At 42.1% G+C, this 21,915-nt stretch overlaps 1 protein-coding gene across 1 annotated transcript; it reads right to left on the minus strand.

The window, feature by feature from the left end:
* Positions 1–2,532: 2,532 nt before the first annotated feature.
* On the minus strand, positions 2,533–14,336 carry TNFAIP6 (tumor necrosis factor, alpha-induced protein 6). The gene is made up of 6 exons (XM_009871068.1): positions 14,174–14,336; positions 7,836–7,973; positions 6,643–6,804; positions 4,433–4,661; positions 3,324–3,364; positions 2,533–2,720 (listed from the first exon to the last, which is right to left on the minus strand). Exons 1-6 carry the CDS (start codon positions 14,265–14,267, stop codon positions 2,557–2,559), a joined length of 828 nt encoding a protein of 275 aa, XP_009869370.1. The 5' UTR covers positions 14,268–14,336; the 3' UTR covers positions 2,533–2,556.
* Between the last annotated feature and the right edge of the window lie 7,579 nt (positions 14,337–21,915).

Below are 21,915 nucleotides of genomic sequence, written 5' to 3' on the forward strand. Positions count from 1 at the left end.
AAGACCCGAGTGCGGGGCGTGCTCTGTGCTGTGAAACATGCTCCCCCCCGCAGCCCATCCTGGTTGGGGTGTTTGTTGGAGGTTTAACCAGGGAGGGGCCTCCGAGCAGGTCCCTTAATCTCCGGGTGCGTCCCACCCCGTGGTAAGGCCACTGGGGGAGAGCAAGTGATGGGGGTGTGAGTTCTTTCGGGGCATTTCATAGAATCATTCAAGTTGGAAGAGACCCCTGGGATCACTGAGTGCAACCACTAACCCTGCTCTACACAGCTCACCCCTAAACCATCTACCCCAACTCCACATCTAAACGACCTTTAAACCCCTCCAGGGACGCAGACTCAACTGCCTCCCTGGGCAGCCTGTGCCGACGTCTCACTACTCTTGCTGTGAGAAAATTTTTCCTCATGTCCTGTGGGACCCTGCGCTGTTGCAGTTTGTTCTATCGCTCCTTCCCCATGAGAAGAGACCAGCCCCAACCTCTCCACAATGTCCTATCAGGCAGTTGCAGAGAGTGAGGAGGTCTCCCCTCAGCCTCCTCTTCTTCATACTCAACAGCCCCAGCTCCTTCAGTCGTTCTTCATGAGATTTGTTCTCCAGGCCCTTCCCCAGCTCCATCACCCTCCTCTGCACTTGCTGCAGCCCCTCGAGATCTCTCTTGGGTTGAGGTGCCCAGAACTGGACACAATTTGTGGGTGTAAAATGAAGTAATGGCAGTGGTGGCAAACTTGAAGAGGGGAGAAACCCTGTTTACCAGGGATAGAGGTAAACCTGAGCAGTAATGTTAATGGCCGAGTCATTGTCACACAGAGGGCTTCATAGTGCCATTGGAGATGCTTAGGAGGCGTGCCTGTTCTGGAAAGAAACTCTTCCCCAAGCAGCATCACCCCTCTGGCTCTATGGCAGGTTCCAGACAGGCAGATATTTCCTGCATACCCCTTGGTTCTGATCCACATTGGTTCAAGACATGTTGTTTCTCAATTAAAGAAACCGCAAAAAAGCCCACAACCACCAAAACCAACAAAAAAGCACCCTAGGTCATAAACAAAATGCTAATGGTTCTCTGTGCGTTTTCCTTATTAACACTTCTGCTGATCTTGGGGAGCTGCAATGACATAACAGGAGGAGGTGAACAGGTTTATTCTGTCCACGAGGTGGCAGGATTAAAAAGCACCAGTGGATTTTAAGTGCAGCCCGATCCCATTAAACGTAGCGATGAGAACTTCTGTTTCCTGGCGCTCACATGAAGCATGAATCAAGTGTTGGAAATCACAAGGAGAGAAGCTGCAGTGCAAGCTGCAACACTGTGCTCCAGTACAGCCAGGAAGGAGGATTATTTTCCAAGGGAAATTACAACAATAGAGGCTCAAAGATGAAATAATTTTAAAGAACCAAGAATTGGAAAAAAATAAAGATGGGTCTTACTAGCTTAAGATCCTCCTCATGTGCAAAACTCTGTCTAAGGAATTCATAATGCTCCAAACAAAAAATTCCCAGGAAGGTTCTCAGTGGGCAGATCTGGGGTCGAGGAAACATTCAGAGCTAAATAAGCATTTTATGTTTGAAAAATCCGCAAAGTTCTCAAGAAACACAAATAATTCGCTGGAAACTCAGGACATAATTAAAACAGAGGTAGCTTTAATGCTGTTTCAGACTGAGGAATTAAAAACATGTGGAGAATGCTTTCTGTTTATCGATTCAGCGTAGTACAGTCATCTTAAACCCCATGTAAACAGCATACAGCATCTCGACAGTATCTTCTGAAAGGATTTCCTAGTACGTGATTTGACAATTTCTTCTGATGCTTCATATCACCAGTTTCCTTCTTGTTGCCAAGTCTTTCATTTGTTTCTTCACAAAGTGAAATCCCAGAAGTGAAAGGACTTGAACATCTCTTCTCTGGATGAGGAAACCCTGACAAAATTCACTGAGTGGTTTCTGATTCATCCCACAACAAAATTCCAACGAGGATATCGTTGATTCTGTGCTTGTTCATGCTCCTTCCCAGTCTTCTGACTTCAGACAATTACATGGGTGGCTGCTAGGCCATCCACAACATGAATTTATGTATCTTAAAAATAAGCTTACTCTAAAGGCCTTTGGAGTTCAGGGAAATGAGTTAATTAAAACCAAAAAATAATGTGTAGAGAACAGGAAAAAACAAAGCAACAATCTAAGAAATAAATATGCAGAAATCAAAGAAAATAAGGATAGGACAGCATATTAAATTGAAAAATAATTGAAACAGTCACACAAAGAGTTTGTTCAACTGGTGCAAGAGGTAAGGAGAAGGAGTGGTTTAAATAGAAAAATAATTTCTAAATCTTTGGTAACAATGAATTCTTCAGCTTTGTACAGTACTTGTAATCTAAAAATAGCCTTCTATTATTCATGAAAGTATATTTTATAATTTATTTCCTGGTACACTTTATTAACAAAACTTACATAAAGGCAGAAAATAAAAAGTCAGAAGGATATGAAGAAAATGGTGTTTCTGAAGAAACAGATACCTGAACTGGGTTCTAAAGCACGTTTCTTAGTGAGTGTATCTCGTTACTCTGCTCACATGATCCCAAATTTTCCAGACAAGAAGTTTGTTTTTCCTTGGGATGTTGTATTCTTTCCATCACCTGGCTTTGAAGGCGTTTCCATAGTAATATATCGAATTTGAAAACCACCAGCAGTTACTGAGGCATCTGTCAAGAACTTCAGGGTCATAACATTGCCTGGGACAAGAAAAATAACAACAAAGGTTATGTTTTCAGGTGATAAACATAAAAATGTGATATTTTAGAGTTATTTTTAAAGCGCTCTTGCTTGCTTGCTGCTGAGATCTTTAGAGCAATCCACCTGGTCTGTCTTCTTCTGAGCTGTGGCGTGGGAGCATTATCTGCCCCATGGAAAACCAGGCAGATTTTCATCGTTCTCTTTGTTTGCAGAGCCCAGAGGTTGACAAAAGTTTTGCTGTGCCCGGTGCTTCCTGCAAAGCATTTCCTGCTCGTAACAAAGCTGCCCGTGCCCGTGGAAAGTCCCACTTCCTGCGTGAGACCCGTCTGGCGCGTCAGGAGCTCTGCGGTGGAGGTGTCCTGCTGCTCTAAGGCCAGCAGGATGCACCCTAGTTATCTCCTAGCTCGACTTTTTTCACTCTTACATATATTTAGAGGTAACTGCATTGATGAAGGAGCACGCTGGCAGTTTTGAGCAGCAGTTTATGACATGCAGAGATTGGATCTTTGGACATTTTCGCTCTATGTTATTATGAAGTAGGGCTGTTTGGGTTGGTTTGGGGTTTGGGTTTTTTTTTAGCATAAAGAATGCAAATATATTACCTGTGCTAATGATATCATCTGGCAACTCATCTCCACAAAACCTGGAAGAAAAAATAAATGGTCGTGACTGACACAGCCATAGCTCTGCTCTATGGGGACCGATGCCGACCAGTGACTGTACTCTCCTCTGGAGCCGTGGCTCGTGGGGCTAAATTGATTATAGGTGTTCGATGTGTGTAATTCTCCACTACAGGTTAGAACAATTGCCTAAAGGATTGTTGTCTTTATCTTATAGTCAGATTTAGGGAGGGAAAAAGGCAGGAAACCTTTTTCAGGAAATCTTTTGCAACATATGCAGGAAGTAAATGATGCAAACCAAGGAAAAGAGCGATTTAACGAGGCGTTAAGGAAAAGAACAATGGCCCAGATAAGAAACGAAGAGCACTGTCAGTAGGAGCATTTAAAATTATCTCTAAAGGCAAAAGAAATAGCAAAAATTATCTGTAAAGGCAGAACAAATCCTTGCTTTGCTACATGTGGTTTGCAGGGAGGATGGGAAAAGTGGCAGGAACTGGGAAGCATTTTTAAATCACTTTTTCTGCTTTGTTTTTTGCTCTGGAAAATCGAGTTACTTCTTACCAAAATATGCTAAAGGACAAGCAAAAATATTATGTCAAAGAAAAGATAGTAAAAATTAAGCAAAGAGGGAAACTAAATCTAGTAAGAAAGATGATATGTAACACCTGCTCTGATATTGCTATAAAATATTTCACTTTTGCTGTGAATGGTAACTTAAAGACATCTTTGCTAACAGATTAACACTCCACCTCTCTCTGTTCAGTTAAATACAAAATACTGTTTGAGATTGCTAAGAGTTCTTCCTGTAAAACAATAAAGAGTTAGGATAAGCAGCTAACTAAGATAAAGTCTTGCAGCTTTCTTTCACGTAGTTTAACAAAGCAGAAAAGGGCAAAGCACAATTCTCTTTACGCCAAAGTAAATTGCCAGGAAAGATAAGTCAGGTCCTATTGCTACAGGTATTTTGGGCATATCAGAGGTGCTAATTGGGTAAATACAGTGTTCTGCGTTAATGGTCTGAGGAAAGGAAAAAGATTATTTGCATATTTGATTATTTGCATATTTGCATATTCAAGCTGGAATTGCTTTACCTGCCCACGAAGCCATTGATATCATCGTAGCTATCATAGATTTCCAAGTAATCAGCCATACAAGCAGTGTCATCTTCGACATCGAACTCGAGAAACTGTAGGTGAATACGCTGTCCATACTTTACTCTAATATGCCAGTAGCAAATTTGCTCATTTTCATACTCGTTTGGGTAGCCTGGTGACTTAAAAACGTGTTTGGAATCTGTGAAGACGCCACCACATTCTTTTCCTGAGAGACAAATAAAAACGTCAGAGTTTAAGTATTCATTCCGGTTTAAATCTTTGTGCCCTTTGGCCCAGCTGATCCATAGCAAATCCCATAGGAACACCTGGCACAATAACACTTTTCATACAATTAGGCACTCAAAAAAAACAAGAAATGTCAACCATTCCTAGGTTTTGGGAGCAGATATTTTGGAAACAAGAGGCATGATCCGAAACTTAATGAATTAATGAAAAAGCTTTCATTGACTTCAGCAGACTTTGGGCCAGAGGGAGGTTTCTGTGTCAAAGCCATTTGGGATTTCTGGCAACGTCAGACTGTAAGCTTTACAGCTGTACTTGGAAGTCACCCTGGCATTCAGTGTCATCCTTTCTTCTTCAAAAACCTCATGAAAGTGTGTCCTACAAGAAAACTTAAAAAAGCTAGTGAGCACATACATTGCATTGCACCCCGCTTATTGCTGCTGCTCTGCACTCCCTTTGGGACAAAACCCACTCATTCCTGGTTGATCCAGTGGCCGTTTGAACTTCACCAGCTCCCTGACTGCAAAACCAACCCATTTGGGGACCTCCCACCACCTGACTTTAGTATTTGTCATAGTTCCCCAAGTTCAGACTTGGGGAGGAGAGAGGTGCTTCCTAAGGGCGATTTGAGGCCCAAGAGTTGGGAGGCTTAAGATGGATTGTGGGATTAACCCTCTTAGTCTGTACGTTGTCCACAAATCCTGTACTTTTCAGCTTGAGACCATGGTTCGGTCCCCATGTGTTGCCTGATCTAGTTGAGAGGTGTCCCTGCCCATGACAGAGAGGTTGGATTAAATGATCTCTAAGATCCCTTCCAGCCTAGGCCATTCTATGATTCTATGATTCTATGATTCTATGATACTATGATTGTTAGGTGTTACATTTCAAACACGCTGAGAGTTCCACAAAGGCCCTCGTGACACCTTTAGGCTGAGATTTGTCTTTGTTCCCCCCAGGCTACTTGCCTCCTACCTGCAGGCAGGCAGCTCTGCAGGGCTTTGCAGCAGACTGACCATCAAGACAGATCCTTTTCACAGGGGGAGGAACTCCAGCTCTCTGCTAAGTGTCAGCAGTTCTGTTTTCCTTTTGTCCTCTAACCACACAGTTTGGAAAGTAACCTCCCAGCCCAGGCTGACAAAGGCGAAAGTGGGGCTGCCAGTTGACACACAGTACTAACGAAGGCAGTAGTCTCTCTCAGAGTTTTCTTTGTGTGCTGAACATCTGCGCGTGTCCCCCACCCCGCAGAGCTATTTGATTAACAACTGCCCAGCTCACATAAACAACCTAAGCCCTGGGAGCACAAACAAAATGTGCACAGCTGTACAGACGTCATGGACAACTCTGCTTTTTGGCTCTGCCAGGCAGGGTAGGATACTTGGAGGAATAGGAGAGCCAAGCTGTGCACAAAGTCAAGCTTTGCTTTCCTTGTTGGTGCCTAATTTTCCTGTCTTCCCCGCTGCAGGAAGTGATACCAAGCTAAGTTCACACTAAATTTAGTGTTAACACTAAATTTTAAATTTAATATTCTAAATTTAGTGTTAAATGTAGTGTTAACACTAGATTTTACAGGCAAAATATTTGGAAAGCAGTTCCCAGATTAAACACCCTGGACTGCTTATTTAAATGAAATTGTGAGCTGAATGTAAATACTCTTACACAAAACAGACCATTCGCATATCGCATGGGGAACATCACTTACCTTTTTAAATCGACAACAGCGTGTCATTATATTTTCAGTTTCTGAAAGGATTTTGCTTAGGCCCAGAGATGCTGAGCTCTGAGTAAGCCAGACCAGCTACAAGTAACAAGAGAGGGGGCTCGATGTGGGACTTTGAGGAAATTTGCACCAAATAAATTTGTCGAAGCTAAGTCGTTCAGAGCCTGGGCGCCATCGCACAGCCCGACAGCACGGCACGTTGTCGCGATCTTAGACCTGAAGAGTGATGGGTTGTTTCAAAACGCACCGTTAGGGTTGTAGCAGTAGGCATCCCATCGCTCACTTCTGTTGAGGCGAATCCCATAATCAACGATACCGGTTTTTCCAAAGCCACAGTTGGCTCCAGCTTTTACTATGGGGTAGCCAACTCTGCCCTTTGCCATCCAGCCAGCAGCGCACACATGGAATCCTACAACAGGCAGAAAATGAGATATGGAGGTGATAAATCAATCCTGGGCTAAAAACTCTGCTTTTTATTCAAGCAAGTAAAGTCTTACTCAAGACGATCAGTGACCTGGGTGTAACAGAAATTGAGCTACAGGAAAGAACAGTACTTTGAGAGGATAATTTTAAACGCAGAATATAAAATTGCACTGTGTTCTCTACGATTCTTGGTTCTTCATTTGAAAACGAATCAAATGCAGATGGGCTGCATAGAAGTGAATTTTAAGTGCTGTACCAGTGTTTGTAGCCAAACTATATACTGCATGAGTTATATAAGTGTGTTCTTTGTTTTCACTTTTGAAGTCGTCCGGATTTAGTCAATCATACCTCAAGAGTTTGCAGTGTTCTGTTCCAAGAGTGAATAAAATACTACATACAGAAGACAGCTAAGAAAACCACGTATTTAACTTAAAATGCTTCCAAATTGAACTTAAATACCTGAAATTCCTCAAGTATTTCTTGCTCAACAAAAAAGATCCTGTTAATGCGTTTTGTGGTCGAGAACTTAAAAACAATAACCAAAGAATGCAATGTTACTTGTTGTCTGGTAGAGACCAATTCAGTGTTTTCTCTGAGATGAACTGGAACATATTTGTGGCATCCTAGGGCTACAGGCTACTCGGAACAGACAAAAGTACCCTTTTTACATGCGCACTGGTGCTTAGAGCCAGCTTCTGACTCAACAGCGTAGCCTGCAAATTGCTAGTGGAGGACATTTTCCATTGTTTCCCCAATGCTCTGAATGAATTCATCATTTCATATTGGGAATCGAACAGAAATGCAGCAGAGCCCTCACTCGGCTCTGCCTTCCCTCGGAGCGCACCACTCACTCCCTGTTTTACCTAGGGCGCAGAATTCCATACAACTTGGGTGAAAATCCAGGGAGTTTACAAGTCTGTAAGTCCCAGAGTTCCTAACATTCGTGAAAATACAAGGCTGGCAGCGTTACGAATGAGCACCGCGAAGCGCGACCCGCCGCAGTGGTTTTTTGCGAACCTATTTTTCTCGCTGCCTCGAGTTGCTGATACGTGGCGAGGTGTCCTCCCTCGTATTCACAGACTGCTTTTGCTTCAGCATAGGTGAGCTGGTACTTCCCTGAGCGTGACTCCCTGTGATACACTCCAGCTGCTCGTTCTGTGGGAACAAAGCAATAAATGATTTCAGCACAGGCTCTCCTCTGACCCACCTCTCCCAGCGTGCTCCCACCACCTCCAGCGGTTTCCCCAAGACCTTCAGGTGAGAAGAGAAAAAAAAGTTCATAGAATCATAGGATCATAGGATCCTTAAGGTTGGAAAAGATCTCCAAGATCATCTAGTCCAACCCTACACCATGCCCACTAAACCATTTCCCTTGCAGCTGTGCTGTGTGGAAAACGTCAAGAAAACGCAGCCCTCCCAACCCAAAAAGCACGTTTTTTCGAAACAAAGGTATGAGTTTTTTTGCGTGGGAGAAGTTTTGAACAACAGCTAGTCAGAGCTTGGTGAGTTTTTGAACAACAGAAAATCAACAAACGCAGGGCAGGACTCCCCCAGGACCGCTCCGAAGGCGGTAGTTATGGGAACGATCGGCTGGTGACAGCATCGCGGGTTTTGTGTATCCTCTCCGACTCAGGGGAAGCTCCTTCTGGATGGCTATCACAGAATACTTTTGGATGTAATTTTAAGTGCCTTTGTAAGATGAATCAGAGCTTTGTTTTGAATCTCCAGAGGAGTTAAATCAGAGCTACTTGGATGGAGGAGAGGCAGAAATTAAAGGGAATGAAAATGTGAAGTAAAAATATCTGAGCTTGTGTCACAAAGGGCAGGACCAGAACAATTGCTGGCTGACATTTCTGCTGCACAAAAAATTAATATGCTTTCTTCATTATTTTTTTTTTCTCTTTGCTGTTGGAAGTAAAATATAAAGCAGCTTTCCAGGGAAACCTAGAAACTGTCAGTACTGCTGTAAGTTTTAGCATCTTTTCACGTTGCACTTGTCTGATGCCATATGTACGGAAATCTGTCTCGGAACCAATCTACATATCTAATCTGAACAGCATTTTTGTTTAGATCTTTCTTATATTTAGTGTAATCTGAGAGAAATGGCTGTCTGTAGCTCTCACTAGTCAACACGACTGCAAAAAGATGCAAACCAGGAAGCAGTTTTTACAGTAGTTATTTGTACCAGGGGGAAAAAAAAATGTCTTTTATAGGGACATACTTAGAGTCAGTAGTTTTGGCTACGATAGGATATTTTTTAAAAAAAACCATGGTCACCACTGAATTGTGGTTAGCAATGGTGAGATCTCTTATTAGATCCAGAATGATGGTTGCCAGCGTAATTTTTGGACCCACAGTCACTGGCCTCACGCCCAGTGAAGCAAATTACATTGCTGACAATATTCTCAGACGACTGAGAGCTGCTTCCTGTAACAGCGCTGGGAATGTCACTGGCATGGGCACGGGCTAACATATATTCCGTGAAAAATCTTTCAGAAAAAACAAGTTGGCAACAACTAACAGCTGTGAAATAAGGCTGTATTTCTTTTTTAAAAAAATCTATTTTAATTAAAAAATTGTTCATAGGATGCATTCTTTTTCATTCACTCAGTAGTCTATCGTGTCTAACCTGTTAAATCCACTCGTTGCTTTTTTACAGTATGATTCTATTGGATTCGGTGTGCAGGAACTGGAAATCTGAGTACCACGGAAAACAGCATGCCCTTTAGCCTCACTGCACGCTCAGAGGACAACCTGGAATTGACATTATTGATCGCTGCAGCTCATGGAGAAGTGAACTGGAAGGTGAATGGAAAAGCACAGACTGCAGGCCTGGGGATTAGCTGAGCTGCCCTACCTACACCCAGTCAAAGAGTAGAAGGCAGCTGAATTCTGAGGTTTGTCCCACCCCGTTTTGTCCCTGGAACTGCTGTTGGATGTGCCACCAGGGATTCGGGCGGGATCCCCACTGCTTGGACTCATCACTGGTGGAGATGACAGTAAAAACTGATTTTTTAGTTGCCTGCCTGACGTTTTCACCTGGCAATATTTTTTTCACATCTTACCCCTCGAAAAGTATCTACCCACGCTTGGTGATGCCGAAATCTCACTATGGGCAGGCCTCACATTTTTTCAGAATAGTGCTGGGAAGATCTGCTCTTCACAGTTTCTGCAAGGGCTGCTCCACCACCAGCAGCACCACCAAGGCTTTATGCAGTGTCTTCATGGGTGGTGTTATCCTGCTGAGAGCAATGACCAGTCTGTATCTCTGTTCCTCCTTTGTAACATGACAAAAGGAGCCTTTGGAAAGATGGACCACACACATGTTCTCCACCAAGCTTTGAGATTTTAAGCTGGCTCGGTGTGTCACAGTTTAATGATGCTGTATTCCCTAACAGTATATCCTCATTAACTGATCAGATCTTTCACTGGCATTTTTTCCCATTCCCTCTTAATTGCATTAGGGGCTGTGTGGAAAGATAAACTGCATCAGCAAAACCAGCCCGAGGTCAAAGCACTGTACTTGTTAACTGTTCACATGCTTTTATATATTTATGTATATCCATATAGATACATATTCACTGTCACGCATGAACACACACATGAATTGCTGTTAGTATTTTTGGAGGTGGTATCGTGGCCATGAGATAAAGCTAGATGAAATTTTTTCACTTGCAAGGACAAGTGCATGCCTACCCCTGCAAACATGTCCTATTCCTGTACCACGGGGACAGGAGTACGACGCGTCTCAGCCTCAGCCGAGCATCTTCTCCAAGGTGGGATTCTGCCTGAAGGCTGCTCTCTTTATCTGACCTGCCTGAAATCTCTTCCCAGGCAACAGTAGAGAACTTTCAGCAAAGTTCTTGCCTTCTTTGCATGAAAATCTCCATACAGGGACTGTTCTCTCAAGGATTTCTCCACCCACTTTTCTTCTTTGGTTCTTAGTCAAAAGGTCATGGGCTACGTGGCTGACAGGACGTGTTTCTTCCAACTCACATTTCTTAAAATCTCTCCTGGAAGTCCAGAGGCAGTAGGATCCTGCAAGGACAGCGACCCTCTGCTCACCCACAGCAGCAGGAGATGGTAAAGTGTAGCCAAACCCTTCTGCACAAACACAACAAGCATGAAATTTGGCCAGATAAAGCACCTTCAATATGCATGACACAAATACGAAATGCTAAATAAAAAGAAATATTTAGATTTTAAGCAGATGATGGCCACGCAGAGTTACTGGCACTGGCCTCTGCTAACGCGCACGGTCGTAGTCAGGGCCCTGGGTTATAATGCGTTTGTGTTAAAAATGAGGAACGATAAAATTCCATTCACACAAGAAGGACATTAACGGGAAGGTGATGCAGGTGGCTGCAGCAGGACTGCAGGCTTACTGAGGGAACAAAAGATGGTTTGTAAGGAGGAAAAAGGTAGAGACACGAGTGTTTCTAGACTGCCAGTAATTCAAGATTTTATATTTGTACTAATGACTCATTGCAGAAGAAAGGTAAAATGGAAAACTCCATTTCCAATTTGGTCTTGATAGTATTTTATTGGAAAAGTGGAGATAAGCAAAGCTCGGATGTCACTGTGCATTCTTAGGTTGTATTCAAGGGAGGGTCCCTTACTTTAATACTTATACTCAGTGAGATTGGGGTTGCTCGTTTTACAGTTCAGGTTACACTTTCTTTTTTTGTTAGATACAAAGATGCATAGATTGGACGGCTGTGATTTTGCCAACTTTTCCTTCATTTATATACGTCACTGAATTCCAATGGTAATTCAATTAACTGCATTTTGAGGTTTGTTTCGATAATTCTGCTGCTGTATTTAGACTAGATGGGGCATTTCTAAAGGAGCTCCAGCAGAGTGGTTATTTCAAAGTTGCACACTGCTTACAGATTTTGCATGTGTTTGCTTATTTAGAGCAAGTCCACATTTTTTACCTCATGGTTCATGTTTATCTACTCTCATGGTAAATGCTGGAGGTGTAGCACAACATAATTTTATTATGCATTCCAGTTAACACTCTGTTTCCTCATTTTAGAAGATTAGAATATTTTTTCTTCAAATTGACTTCAATTCATCAAACTGCTTAAAGGATCTCTGCCATTGTAAAGTCCCCTGTATGTTGTAGAAGCCCTAAAGGCTGTCCCCAGGGCGACTGGTTGCAGCAGTCACGTGGATATGGAGATCTACAACCCCAGGCAATGGTACAGGCTTGGGGCAGTGTGGCTGCAAAGCTGTCTGGCACAGAGGGACCTGGGGGTTCTCATTGACAAGCAGCTGAAGATGAGCCAGCAGTGCGCCCAGGTGGCCGAGAAGGCCAATGGCATCCTGGCTTGTGTTAGTAATAGTGTGAACAGCAGGAGCAGGGAGGGGATTGTCCCCCTCTGTTTGACACTGGGGACGCCACACCTTGAGTATGTTATCCAGTTTTGGGCATCTCAATCCAAGATCTCGAAGTGCTGGAGCGAGTGCAGAGGAGGTCAATGGAGTTGGGGAAGGGCCTGGAGAACAAATCTTATGAAGAACGACTGAAGGAGCTGGGGCTGGTTAGTTTGAAGAAGAGGAGGCTGAGGGGAGACCTCTTCACTTTCTGCAACTGCCTGACAGGACACTGTGGAGAGGCTGGGGCTGGTCTCTTCTCACGGGTAATGAGTGATAGAACAAGAGGGAACGGCTTCCAACCGCAACAGGGCCGGGTGACAATGAACATGAGGAAAAAAAATTTTCACAGAAATAGTAGTCAGCCATTGGCACAGCTGCCCAGGAAGGTGGAGTCTCCTCCCCTGGAGGTGTTTCAAGGTCGTTTAGATGTGGGGTGGGGGAGATGGTTTAGGGGTGAGCTGTGTAGAATAGAGTTAGTGGTTGGACTTGATGATCCCAAGGGTCTTTTCCAACCTGAATGATTCTATAATTCTATAATTCTGTATTTGCAAATAAACCACCCAGGACCCATTTCTCCATCCATGAGTGCAAGTGGCATGGTGTGTGCCTCAGCTCTCTGCCCTTTCGCCAGGGTGATCTCATCGCAGGTCTCATCCTGGGATGGTCGGTGGTGCCGCACCGGAGCACTCTTTGGAAGAGCACCGGCTGGCTGAGAGCAGAACTCCTCTGCCCCTACTGCCAGGGCTTCACACAGCCTCAGTCCTACTCATCTGCTGTGTCCTCTTACTGTTATTGCAGTCAGGAATAACAGCTTTGCTTGTTTCTCACACATACGTCTTCTCTGCCACACTTTTTCTGAACAGCAGCCACTCGAGGTGGTGTGTGAAGCTCCTTCCATTGGAGCTCTCCCCCACCTGAGCACCTTCAACGACTATGGGCTGCAGCAGGCACATTTTGAGTTTAGAAGGAAAGAGAAGTCGTTAAAAATGTGCAGTCAAATGGAAAAAAATACAGAACACTGCTCTGTCTCCTTTATGTTCCTGTTAGTTTACACAGTCCTCTAAGAAGGGACCGGTGCCACGTGGTTGCTGCACCAGCTAACAGAGCATGAAACACAGGAGCACGCATGAAACATCGGAGCACAACAGAAACATGCACCAGCTACAGGAATTCCTTAAAATCCTTAAAGAAACACACAGCTTTCAAGAGAGGAATAAAGCAGTTTGTAAGTATTTGTCTGTAAAACAGAGCACTCCGTGCATGGTTTTGTTTTGGCATCCTTGATGGGACTGCATTCTGGACGTGGTTTTCTGTTGTGCTGGATAATTATAAAGAACTATAAAAGAACTCTAAGAGCTGTTTAAAACCACTTAAGGTATAAGAAACTATTCCCACAACAATTTCTGTAGCCCTTTCAAAATCTTGTTTTTGACTGTTTAATGATGTGAACAAACCAACGGCCAGAACATATACATTTCAGTACTCTCCCAGAAACCTAGGAAATATTATCGCTATTATTTCCAGATCATTTAGTTTCATATGTAGGACCCCAGGCATCTGAAGTATGTTCACACAGAAAGTAATTCATTCCTTTGGCAAATGCTGCTTTTCATACTCGTTTTCCCTCATTAGCAGCAACTGTTATTTAATGCTGTTTTCACTTTACCTCATGCTGTAGGGAAATACATTCAGATGAAATATTCTATAACTACTTTTTCCTGTGCTTCAGAGAAATAATAACAATAGCAAGCTCAGAAGGAGAAAACTTACAGTCAGTACATGGATAAAATGATCAACAATTACTCTGATAAAATGGTCACGAATTACTCAGATAAAATGCTCACCAGTTCAATGCACGATTTTGCTAATATTAATGCATGGCTCAATTCTGTATTGCTAGGTGCTCATCTTTCTACCGTTAGACAGACACAGTGACTTTGCAGCAAAACATTCAGGATTAAATAATTTCTTACCTAACCAAATGGAGTTATGCAGCACTCCGTCCTTGAATCCCCATGCCTGAGCCTTGTCCCACAGCAGAGCAGAAAAGAAAATTAGTGCAATCATCTCTCCCGAACGATTAGGCTGTAAATACTCCCTGTTAAAATGCTCAGGGTTAGCTCTGCTAGCAGCTGGCTAGATCCTATTGGAACATCTGGTAGCCAGATCTTAAATAGTGCTTTCAGCTGTGAGGTCAGCAAGCCTGCTCCAATTGTGCTTGCTGTAGTATTATTACACAAGTCAATGTGATGTCTGCAGCCGTCCATGTGACTCAGGTTTGGCTCTCTTGCTTCCTAGCGTGTCCAAGAAACCATTCTGTCCCTCACTACTGCAGCGCACATGAACACTTTTCCAGCCAAAGTCTGTTCATTCTTCAGCGCTCCCTGTCTTCGAATTCCATAAAACAATAAAGCTCATAATTGCTTATAGTGTTTCTAGTCAGACCATTTACAGGACCAAAGGGAATCACGTGTACCATCTCTCCTTCTCTTTTAAACATTCTGTTCTTTCATAGAGAATTTGGGTTTAATTTCACAGTGACAATGAAAAAAATGTCCAGAGGATATTTTGCATTGGCTATTTGAATTCAGTTTCTCTACATGGAATCTGTAATTGCAAGTCAAACTCCCACATCAGCGTTAAAAGTGCAAGTGTCAAAAACAGATGCTCTTTGTTCTGCAAGTGGGAAATAAAGCTAAAATCTTCCCCTCCAAACCACAGTTTAAAAATCTGATTCATAGCACGACAGCTGTCTGCTTGTCTTCCCTTCTGGCTGATAGTGAATACTGCAGCTGCTCCTTGTGGCTGAGTGGGAGAGTAGAAAGGGGGGAAAGATGAGAGTATGGAAAATGGTCTGGTGCTCCACACTCCTGAGCAGCCATTGGAGGACTCCGCTCTCCAGTTCTGATAACGTTTATAACTTCTGAGTCAGGAGCTATAGAAAAAGATGTGCTCAAGGCAGTGAACACAATCAGATGAAAATAAATGAAAAGGAAAGGGTGGAGGACTCTGCCTACTCAAAAGTATTTTATGTGGATGACTGTTGTGCCCATGAGGAAGATACTCTTCATCACTCCAGTCCTTACATGAAGTGAGGAGTGCCTAGCTATGTTGTACACACAGACACACACACATATTCCTCCCACCTACAACTCAGGCAGATGCCCAAGTGGAGAACTATGGGTGAAGGGAGCTCGGAGAGAGCCTTTCCCCTGCATCAGAGTGGCAAGGTGCCTTCCACCAAAACACCAACATCTCGCTCTGTCACTCTGTGGCACTCACTGATGAGAGCAAATCCCTTTCTTCTCATAAAGTTCACAAAATTCCTGCTGTGCACACCTGTGTCCCTTAACCCATTTGAGTTTCAGCCTGTGGTGTGCAGCAGTAGGTGTAAACCGTATAAATGTGTTTTCATTCCTGTTCCTCACAAAGCTCATGTGCATTCTGATGTCAAAGTTTGCCACTGGGACTTTCTGCTCAGGTATCCCAGAATGCTGATGACAGCCCCTCTGGCCAGCTTGGGACATTAAGGGCTCAGTGGCTTATTGTCCTTCTGCTTGTGAGCTACCACAGAGCAGGACGCTGGGACTAGGGCTGTTGCCTGCCAGTTGGTTCACAGGCCTCTACCACACCCACTGTTCCACCACATCGCTTGTCCCATCATACTTGGCAGCTCCTCTGTCAGCAAAACAAGAAAGCACTCTAAAGATTTGTTTCACTGCATAGAGGTAGGAGCCCTGCTCTGCTTCATAGATTCATGAATTGTCAGTGTTGGAAGGGACCTTAAAGATCATGTTGTCCTAACTCCCCCTGCCATGGGCAGGGACACCTCCCGCTAGATCTGGCTGCCCAAAGTCTCATCCAGCCTGGCCTTGGACACTTACAGGGAGTGAGCACCCACAGTTTCTCTGGGCAAACTGTTCCAGTGTCTCACCACTCTCAGAGTAAAGAACTTCCTCCTAATGTCTAATGTTTCTTCCTAGACTTGAAGATTGGTGCTTTATTTGTACTGGTTTTCTACTTTAATGCCCAACAGGTAAGAGTCCAAGCTTTCTGAATGAGTTCCAATTCAATGTTATTCTGTAAAAGCATGTAGACAGAAGTCTGTTGCTTTCTAACCATTAATAGCCAAGAAACGTTATCTGAGGTTACCTGGGATATGAGTTGTGAAGATGGCAGTATAAAGTTCTGGAGTGGTGATGAATGGAAAAGAGGGTGCTGAGTGCATTGCTCTGGAACACTCATTTCTCATTAGCTGAAGGAAACTGGCACTTTTGCCTTTGCTGGTTTGGAGTGGTGATGTGTTCCTAGTACTCTCTGGGAAACTAGAAACAATAAAGAGGCAGGAGAAAGGAATGGAAACTAAAGGAAAGTGAAAATTCAACAGCAATATAATTCACTTGCAACGTACAAAGACAAATTACTGATTCGAATGAAGAGAATCCCCTTAGGGTGACACAAAGATTTGCCTTTCTCAAAGAAGCACAATGTGGATGTCTTTCTCTGCACAGGACACCTTTTCTGTCTGCTATTCCATGCAAACTCCTCTGGATGACATTGCAACATGAGTTGCTATCTTAACGATCTTTTATCAGAGCCAGATGTCTACGCCACAGGGAACTGTTCTGCTCTGTGGTAGGCCAGTGCCAGTCCCACAGGATCACAAAAATGTGTCAATAGTGACTAACTCAAGGAGTGCCTACCAACTTGGAGATGATATGTAATAGACTGTAATGCTGAAATTCTTGAGAAAGACACTCATGCAGTAATGAATTAAAAATCTGTTTTGACTGTTAATGGTGAAAGCCCTCAGAAAAAGCAATTTAATAAATAAAGACATAAAGTAGCAAATGGTGCTAATACTGACAGTATCTGACAGCATCTCTTGAATTGCACAAGGTCTAGCATTTGATTGAACGTTCCTCACTGGAGGAACAAAGCTCTCTCTTCCTAAGTCCGAAGAAATACAATGGCTCAGAGAATAACTGAGGCTATAATGGATCACGAGCCGTCATCCAGTCCTGAAGTCAGCATTCAGATGTCTCTTATAATATCTTCTGAATAATCCCTCAAATGAATAAACTTCGTCTTTGTTGGACAGTAACAAAAGCTCTACCGGCTTCTGTACATGTTTTGCACTGAGGAGTAATTTGGTACGGTGAATATTTTGATACCTGCGGAACCAACTTCGTGTTTGCTATTGCATTAACAGGAGACATCTGCTCCAGACTCAGCCCAGGAACGTCTGTGCCATTTGTGGTATCAATAAAGTAACACGTTCAGTCCCGTACATCTGTCTCCCAAGTGAGCTGGATAGCAAATTTTTCCTCTGCAAATCCTAGCAGAACCTCTCACCAACAAGAAGATATTCCACAGCTATATGTATGCACTTCCAGATGTTCATCTGATGGTATATTTTTCTGTTTTCTTCCAACTTTTCCACATTTAAATACATTCCAGACAAATCTTATATAAATCAGGTGGGAAGTTTTTCTTAACTCTTGCCGTGCATACGTATGTCATTCTGTGGTTTTGACTAGAGTTCAAAGTGAATGCCTAGCTTGGGAGTTATCCGACTGCGGTCTGAAGCCCACAGTGATATGAAACCAATTGCAAAAACAGAAGAAAACAGTCCAGTAGCTTAATGGATGAACCACTAAGGAGGAAGGAATTCTTTAAAAATAACAGTAGTGTAAGTGGGTCATGAATCTCTTTTGCATTAATTTGAATATTAAGCATTTAGACTTTTCATTTTTCTTCTGTTTATAAATGAATGAAGACGGTAAAAAATATTGCTTTTGTTTTCTAAGATTCATATATTTCCATTGGTGATATAGACGATAGTGCATTTGTTATTTATAGCTTTGAGAATGATACCAAGAATGATGTATTTAAATGGAAAAGCATGCAGTGAAAGGCCTTTCTTTGGGAGGTTTTTTGCAAGAAACTGTAATCTCATTCAGAAAAAAATGGTGGAAAGTGTAGGAAGAAAGAGTGCCGGGAAAGAGATAGTGAAACAGTTAAAGCTAAGTTTTCCTTACAGGAAAAAATGAAAATAGATCATGTGAAAGTGGGGAATATGGCTATGCTGACTGAATTTACATTGTGGGAAACCTGAGAATGGAAGAAGAACTATTTAACCTAAAGAAAGGAAAAAGTTAGCCCAACAATACCATCCTATGCCATGCCATCCCCTGCCGAGTTAAATTTGGGCTGAAAAGCAGAAAACAACTTCAAAACATAAGACCAGAGAAGTTTTGGAATAGCCAAACAAACAGAACACCTAATTCATTTTGAGATGACGTTTGAGCAGGAGCTTGGATTTGATATTCTTCGACAGATGGCCACTTCCAGTCGTATTTTTATCTCATTTTAAACAAATTCTACCTTATTTTAAACTGCTGCATTTTTCTCATGAACTGAGCTGTCAAGGTGCAAGATGAAAGATTGTCCCACACTCCAGGACCTCCATGGAGACCTTAAGAACCACCAAATCCCAACCATACGCCACGTGGCAGAAATAACACGACCTAAGTAATTCCTGGCTGATAACTTGTGTAGCCTGTTTGTTTGAACTAGTGGTGGTGACCATTCCACAGCCACCTGACGCTTAACTCTTCCTAACATTTCAAATACCTTCTCATATCAAAACATCTTGCATTACCTAGAATCTTTCCTGCTGCAACTTCAGCCTATTTCTTCTTATTGCTGGGGCAGACTGAAATAGCTGATTCATTACTGCCTCTCCGTAGCAGGAAAGTTATTTTACAAGTGTTACTGTATCTTGCTTCAGGTCTCTCCTTAAAAATAAACAGGCTGCTCTTTTCATCTTTCCTGTAGGTCGTATTTTCTAGGCTTTCGATCGTTCTTGTTCCTTCCTCCTGTACTCCTTCCAGGTGGCCTGCATCCTTCTTGAAGTGTCACACCAAAACTAAACACAGGGCTCCAGCAAAGGACTCTGCCGTGACAGACGCGCAGAATCGCATCATATATTTTCCAGATGATATTTGAGTTTAGACAAAATCCTGGCTTGATGTTTGCTGTAAGTGAGATTGCCTTTAAAGACAAGTCAGGGTTTTTCAAAGTACCTATTTAAAATGCCTTTGACAAGGTGTTTTACATATGAAAACGCCTTTAAAATGAAAGAAACTGATGAGATTGGGTAAGCCTACCTGAATGTCTTAACTTGCTTTTCCAAGCTCTTTTTTCCTGTATGCTTCCAGTGAAAACTGAAAAAGTATTATGGAAATGGTTTGTAGAAAAGAGTTGATGAAACCCGTACGTTTATGTAATGAATTTTCAAAATAGGTTTTCTAAATTGTCACACATTTGTTGCACTTAAAGGAAAGGTGGAAGGGAATTCTAATCAGATTTCCTAACTTCTTCTTTCCCCTACATGCTTCAGATGATGCAATTTTAGAAAAATTTTATAAAGTCAGAACTTATTTGGCCAACTATTTTACCATTTATTCTCAGAGCGTTAAGTTAATCTTCCAGACAGTATTTTGTCTTATAGCTAAGTATCTTTAAACTCGCTCTCCTTTGTCTTATCTCATTCCCATTGAAATCAATGCCCATTTTTATCAGCATCACCAATGAGATAAGAATTAACCTTTCTGTGCAATGTTCAGAGAAAGCAAACAAAAAATTTCATGCAAAAGTAGAACAAACCAAAAACATTTGGGATTATTAAAAGCAGATGTTAGGGGAGCATAATGGATTCCCTTATAAGAAATCTGAACCTTTGCCAAGTTAAAATATTTGTCAGTTAAAGTCCTATAGGACAGTAATGAAGAGCTGAAGCTATCAGAATTAAAAATAGATACAGAGAGAAAATTTACAAGTGTCTCATGAATGTTCTCCTGTGTTTACATTTTAAAACAAAAGAAATATATTTAAAAAATGGCAAAAAAAGTTGTAAACACAGTTTTTAGAATGTGATACTCTTGAATGGGTAATATGGTAGGGGGATGCCAAGACAAACAGGCTCCAACTATTGCCAAGAAACTCCTAAAATTAAAAACAACTTGGCACTCCAGTCACTGCAAAGCAAACTGTAACAGTTTTTGGGGTGTACATGAAAACATTCATATTAGAAGAATTGCAAAATGATTGTATGCAAAGGGTCAAACGTACAGAATTTAGCCCCTCTCGGACAACATCATGGAAACTTGAGTTCTGTTCACTAAGTGCTAGACATCACACAGCCAGTGTGGCAAAAAACATGACCCAGGCCTTGTTCTTCCAGTGTTCTTAGAAGAAAGCTTTTCTCCTCCTCTTAGATATAAGCAGTATTTCATTTTCTAGACAAAATGGAGCAGCTTTAAAGGGAAATGCTCCGAGAGTTACCCCAAACTATCCACAAAGTGCTGACTGGCACATGTCCTTAGCGGCTGAGCTGGGTAGGTTCAAAGAACCTCAAGCTGATGAAAATGTTGAAGCTATGTTTTAGAAGCTGTTTGGTTCCTGGAAGAAAAACCTGCCTCCCAAAATGCTGTTTTATCTAATTGACTAAACATTTATGCTACGCTGCCCACGAGGATGTGCTCAGACATTAAAAAGATTTTAAGGATACATTCAATACTCACATAATAGGCCTAATAATCAGAGGTTTAAAAGATGATGATCTCGTTTTTAGTAAACATATCTGTAAAAAATACTAGTCTCTGGCAAACTTATATGAAACATCTAGTATTTACAATCAAAACTTTAAAAAAAAAATATATTAACTATTTTTATATTGGTGAAAGCAAGATTAGAGTCCAATCACTGGTGACCATTCAACCACATGGAGACAATTGTTGCAAGAAAGACTTTGTGTTCAAGCAGTTTGGGGAAATGAATATTCCTGTAAGCTTATGTGCTTTAAAAAATGGGTAATTCTAAGAAAGCATGGGTGAAATAACAGAGCTAATTATTTATGCCTGCAAAGGACAGTTAATAAGCTGCAGTGAATAATTACTTCTGCAGAAAGGAAAAAATGTTTGTCCTCTCCAAGGGTTTATGTATCTATGCTGATTACGTGACTACTCAGTTTTGTGGCACCGTAAGAGCAATCCCTTGTCCTGGCAACGTTAACATACACCAAGCGGACAGAATGAACTAACAACTAAATTAAAAGAGCTCAGTAAAAATTCACATTACTCACATTTTCAGTGAGATGTTGCGTAAGTTGTTGCAAAATTGAGGGAGTATCGCCTACAAAGTAAACACTTATCTTCACTGTTTTATTTTTTGTTTTATCATTAAAGTAAGTAAGCATTTGTAAGGGCTCATTTTAATCTTCGATGTTTCGAATTATGTCATCGGCACGCAACATCGCGCAGGTGTTCATGCTCTCTAACTCTGAGCATCGAATCTGAGTATGTGAATTGAGCCTCCAATGGGCCTTCAGAACATATACGTACTGAGTATCTGCCTGCTGGTTTTCACCTCTTTGACTTGAAAACCCATTCATTTAGCCATCTCATAACATCTTAAGAGTTCAACAATTGTTTTCGTAGTTGTATGTAGTGAAATCTCAGAAGCAACATAGTCCCACGAGTCAGTGCACAAATACTTGTGAAAATTTTGCCAAGTATCTAAAAAGGCTTTGGAAAAATTGCCTTTGTAAGTGGTCATCAGAACACCTCCTGCTCTGTGTGTTCTTAACGCATTGTTTCTGATTGATATTCCTGGTAGATAAGTTAATAAAAAGGAATTTCTTAGACCCAAG

This window comes from Apaloderma vittatum, unplaced genomic scaffold (assembly GCF_000703405.1).
Source record: "Apaloderma vittatum isolate BGI_N311 unplaced genomic scaffold, ASM70340v1 scaffold29386, whole genome shotgun sequence".
Classification (NCBI taxonomy): Eukaryota; Metazoa; Chordata; class Aves; order Trogoniformes; family Trogonidae; genus Apaloderma; species Apaloderma vittatum.

Coding starts and splice junctions, on each gene's coding strand:
- TNFAIP6 (XM_009871068.1), bottom strand. CDS start 14,267: ATGATTGCACTAATTTTCTTTTCTGCTCTGCTGTGGGACAAGGCTCAG. Junction 6,805..7,835: donor CGAGGCAGCGAGAAAAATAG/GTTCGCAAAAAA, acceptor TGCCTGTTGTAG/GATTCCATGTGTGCGCTGCT. Junction 4,662..6,642: donor CTACTGCTACAACCCTAACG/GTGCGTTTTGAA, acceptor TTTGTCTCTCAG/GAAAAGAATGTGGTGGCGTC.